This window comes from Salmo salar, chromosome ssa06 (genome assembly GCF_905237065.1).
Source record: "Salmo salar chromosome ssa06, Ssal_v3.1, whole genome shotgun sequence".
NCBI classification, from domain to species: Eukaryota; Metazoa; Chordata; class Actinopteri; order Salmoniformes; family Salmonidae; genus Salmo; species Salmo salar.
Window position 1 is genome coordinate 94,029,340 of NC_059447.1, and position 5,303 is coordinate 94,034,642.

The 5,303-nt window shown below is 45.9% G+C and overlaps 1 protein-coding gene across 1 annotated transcript in view; it reads right to left on the reverse strand.

Moving 5' to 3' along the window:
* Positions 1 to 559: 559 nt before the first annotated feature.
* Positions 560 to 5,303, reverse strand: part of LOC106591869 (runt-related transcription factor 2) — a 68,968-nt gene continuing 64,224 nt past the window's right edge. Inside the window, exon 6 of the mRNA XM_045721227.1 lies at positions 560 to 1,098. Within this exon, the coding sequence (XP_045577183.1) occupies positions 620 to 1,098 (479 nt within the window). The 3' untranslated portion in view covers positions 560 to 619. The remainder of the gene's footprint in view (positions 1,099 to 5,303) is intronic.

Genomic DNA, 5,303 nt, shown 5'->3' on the forward strand with positions numbered 1-5,303 from the left:
TGATACTATGTGGTAATACTTTAGTATTATAATGTCTTCTCCACTGGGGCCGGCGGTCTGCCATAATTGTTGATGTTTGTGTCTCATTGACGCTGAGAGGAGACGAGATCCCTTTGTAGTGTCTGTCTGTCTGGCCACAACACATTCCTCCAGACAGGTTCATACTAGTCATTCCTTTTGTTTCTTTCGTTATTTTATCTCAGAGTATATATCTCAGAGTATATAGTTGTGTTTATTCATCACAAATCAACAGCTCCCTTTTTAAAAGGTTTTGTGCTTTTAAAAACCATGACATCAGATGTCACGCCGACTTTCTTTCGGGCCTCCTCTCCTTTCCTCCTTCTCTTCATCCTCCTCCTCCTCCTCCTCTTCCTCCTCCTCCTCCTCCTCTTCTCCTCCTCCTCCTCATCTTCCTCCTCTTCCTCCTCCTCCTCCTCCTCTTCTCCTCTTCCTCATCGTCCTCCTCCTCTTCTTCCTCCTCCTGTTCCCGCCTCTTTCATCTTTTCCAACTCCTCCTCCTCTTCCTCCTCTCCTCCTCCTCCTCCTCATCTTCCTCCTCTTCCTCCTCCTCCTGTTCCCGCCTCTTTCATCTTTTCCAACTCCTCCTCCTCTGTCCTTCTCAGTAAGGTCTCCAGACGGCTTCGTCCATGCGCCCCCCAGCATTGTTGAGTACAGTAGGGGAGTTACTGTGACTCCCATCCCCTTCCACCGCCCCCTCGCCCCCACCTTGGCTGGGCAGGTTAGGGTTAACCAGGGAGCTGCCGGTGGAGGCGCTTGTGCAGGGAGGAACCACCCTGGAGGGTGAGCGGTCCCCCCCAGGAACCATGGAAAACTGGTACGACCCGGAGGAGGCCCCGTAGTAAAGATAGGGAGTACTGCTGGTTTGGAAGGGTCCACTCTGACTTTGGGCTGAACCGGGGTAAGGAGGTGGCAGGTAGGTGTGGTAGTGGGCGGAGCCTAGCGACATGGCGGCGGTGACGGGAGGGGTGTAGGTGAAGGTGGCGGGGTAGTGCATTCTGGGACTGGAAAAACGAGACTCCGTCAGAGAGGGGAGACCCGGGAACTGACGATCAAACTGGCCTGGGAACGGACTGAGGTCTGATGGGGAGAGAGAGAGAGAGAGAGAGAGAGAGAGAGACACAGAGAGACACAGAGAGACACAGAGAGACACAGAGAGACACAGAGAGAGAGAGAGAGAGAGAGAGAGAGAGAGAGACACAGAGAGACACAGAGAGACACAGAGAGACACAGAGAGACACAGAGAGACACAGAGAGAGAGAGAGAGAGAGAGAGAGAGAGAGACAGAGAGAGAGAGAGAGAGAGAGAGAGAGAGAGAGAGAGAGAGAGATGGATGGATGGATGGATGGATGGATGGATGGATGGAGGGAGGGAGGGAAAGTGAGAGAGGGGTGGAGAGAGAGAGAGAGAGAGAGAGAGAGAGAGAGAGATGGATGGAGGGAAAGTGAGAGAGGGGTGAAGAGAGAGAGAGAGAGAGAGAGAGAGAGAGAGATGGATGGAGGGAAAGTGAGAGAGGGGTGGAGAGAGAGAGAGAGAGAGAGAGAGAGAAATTAGTTTCATTAATTTGTCTTTATCGTCCCTTCATAAAGAAAACAATTTATTTATTCTCTATTAATGTGGTTCCAATAAGATAAGAAAATCTATTTTACAATCTATTTTTGGAGAGCTGTGCCAAGACAGCAGCAAACAAGCCCAAACTAAAATAATATTTATTGTATCATTTCAAACCTAAATGGTAGGGAATGTGCTATTGAACATGTTCTCATTGTGTTCAGAGTTGTAACATTCGAAAAGAAATGATCGTGCTTTGAACAAAAATGATTGGCTGCTTTATCAGATGTGTTAACCCAGCAAACTGGGAACATTCCCAGAACATTAGCTAAAATTCCCCAATACTTTCTAGTTAGGGTTTTATCTAACATTCTATAATATTAGGATGATAACATCCACTACTAACCCAGAGAAATACTGGTAACTGAAACATGGTTAAAGAGTACTAACCCAGAGAAATACTGGTAACTGTGGGATTGAACATGTAATCTTCAGATCTACAGCCAGATCATTAACACTCTGCAACACCAAATCAAATCAAACTTTATTTGTCACATGAGCCGAATACAACAGGTGTAGACCTCACCGTAAAATGCTTACTTACAAGCCCTTAACCAACAGTGCAGTTCAAGAGGAGTTAAGAAAATATTTACCAAATAAACTAAAGTAAAAATATGTACTGGTACCGAGTCAGTGTGCCGGGGTACAGGTTAGTTGAGGTCGTTTGTAAATCTTTTCACTCTCCTGAGGGGGAAAAGGTGTTGTCGTGCCCTCTTCACGACTGACTTGGTGTGTTTGGACCATGATAGTTCGTTGGTGATGTGGACACCAAGGAACTTGAAACTCTCGACCCGCTCCACTACAGCCCCGTCGATGTTAATAGAGGCCTGTTTGGCCCGTCTTTTTCTGTAGTCCACGATCAGCTCCTTTTGTCTTGCTGACATCGAGGGAGAGATTGTTGTCCTGGCACCACACTGCCAGTTCTCTGATCTCCCTATAGGCTGTCTCATTGTTGGTAATCAGGCCTACCACTGTTGTGTCGTCAGCAAACTTAATGATGGTGTTGGAGTCGTGTTTGGCCACGCAGTCGTGGGTGAACAGGGAGTACAGGAGGGGACTGAGCACACACCCCTGAGGGGCTCCGGTGTTGAGGATCAGCATGGCAGATGTGTTGTTGCCTTCTCTTACCACCTGGGGGCGGCCCGTCAGGAAGTCCAGGATCCAGTTGCAGAGGGAGGTATTTAGTCCCAGGGGTCCTTAGCTTAGTGATGAGCTTTGAGGGCACTATTGTGTTGAATGCTGAGCTGTAGTCAGTGAACAGCATTCTCACAGGTGGGAAAGGGCAGTGTGGAGTGCGATTGAGATTGTGTCATCTGTGGATCTATTGGGGCGGTATGTGAATTGGAGTGGGTCTAGGGTTTCCAGGAGGATGCTGTTGATGTGAGCCATGACCAGCCTTTCAAAGCACTTCATGGCTACTGACGTGAGTGCTAAGGGGTTGTAATCATATAGGCAGGTTACCTTCGCTTTCTTGGGCACAGGGACTATGGTGGTGTGCTTGAAACATGTAGGTATTACAGACTCGGTCAGGGAGAGGTTGAAAATGTCAGTGAAGTCAGTTGGTCTGCGCATGCTTTGGGTACACGTCCTAGTAATCTATCTGGCCCCGCGGCTTTGTGAATGTTGGCCTGTTTAAAGGTCTTGCTCACATCGGCTACCGAGAGCGTTATCACACAGTCATCCTGAACGTCTGGTGTTCTCATGCATGCTTCAGTGTTGCTTGCCTCAAAGCGAGCATAAAAGGCATTTAGCTCGTCTGGTAGGCTCGCGTCACTGGGCAGCTCGCGGCTGGGTTTCCCTTTATAGTCCGTAATAATTTTCAATCCCTGCCACATCGGACGAGCGTCAGAGCCGGTGTAGTAGGATTCAATCTTAGTCCTGTATTGACACTTTGCCTGTTTGATGGTTCATCTGAGGGCATAGCGGGATTTCTTATAAGCATCCAGATTAGTGTCCAGCTCCTTGAAAGCGGCAGCTCTAGCCTTTAGCTCGATGCGGATGTTGCCTGTTATCCATGGCTTCTGGTTGGGATATGTAAGTAAAGTCACTGTGGGGTCGATGTCATCGATGCATTTATTGATGAAGCCGATGACTGAGGTGGTGTATTCCTCGATGCCATTGGATGAATCCCGGAACATATTCCAGTCTGTGCAGCAAAACAGTCCTGTAGTTTAGCATCTGCTTCATCTGACCACTTCTGGATTTATGTATTCATATTGAGTGAGTCACTGGTACTTCCTGATTTAGTTTTTGCTTGTAAGCAGGAATCAGGAGGATAGAGTTATGGTCAGATTTGCCAAATGGAGGGCGAGGGAGAGCTTTGTATGTGTCTCTGTGTGTGGAGTAAAGGTGGTCTAGAGTTTATTTTCCTCTGGTAGCATATCTAACATGCTGATAGAAGGTACAACAGATTTATGTTTGCCTGCATTAAAGTCCCCGGCCACTAGGAGCGCTGCTTCTGGATGAGCATTTTCTTCTTTGCTTTATGGCCTTATACAGCTGGTTGAGTGCGGTCTTAGTGCCAGCTTCGTTCTGTGGTGGTAAATAGACGGCTATGAATAATATAGATGAGAACTCTCTTGGTAGATAGTGTGGTCTACAGCTGATCATGAGGTACTCTACCTCTTGGTAGATAGTGTGGTCTACAGCTTATCATGAGGTACTGTATCTCAGGCGAGCAATACCTCGAGATTTCTTTAATATTTAACATCGCGCACCAGCTGATGCTAACAAACAGACACATAACCCCACCCCTCGTCTTACCAGACGTGGCTTCTCTGTTCTGCCGGTGCATTTCAAATCCCTCCATCTCTATATTATCCGTGTCGTCGTTCAGCCACGACTCGGTGAAACATGTGATTTTACAGTTCTTAACCTCTTGGGGCTAGGTGGGACGCTAGCGTCCCCCCCGTGGTGCACTCCATCAACAGCAGGTGCATTTCAAGAGCGGCAAATTTGAATCCAAATAAATGTCAAAATTCAAATTTTTAAAAAATACAACTATGTTACACCATTTGAAAGATAAACATCTCCTTAATCTAACCACGTTTTACGATTTCAAAAAGGTTTTACGGCGAAAGCATAAATTTAGAGTATGTTAGGACAGTACATTTACAAGAGTTGTGTGTAATGTTTTGTCAAGTCAAAGACAGGGTCACCAAAACCATAAAACCAGCTAAAATGATGCACTAACCTTTTACAATCTCCATCAGATGACACTCCTAGGACATTATGTTAGACAATGCATGCATTTTTAGTTCTATCAAGTTCATATTTATATCCAAAAACAGCGTTTTACTATGGCATTGATGTTGAGGAAATCGTTTCCCTCCAATAACCGGCAGTCAAGTCAGCGTCACAAATTAAATAATTAAAATTAGAAAACATTGGTAAAATATTATATTGTCATTTAAAGAATTATAGATTTACATCTTTTGAACGCAATCAACTTGCCAGATTTAAAAATAACCTTACTGGGAAATCACACTTTGCAATAATCTGAGCACTGCGCCCAGAAAAATACGCGTTGCGATACAGACTAGACGTCATGTTGGGGAGATCTAAAATCGAAAATACTATGTAAATAATTCATTACCTTTGATTCTCTTCATCAGATGTCACTTCCAGGTATCACAGGTCCATAACGAATGTAGTTTTGTTCAAAAAAGCTCATC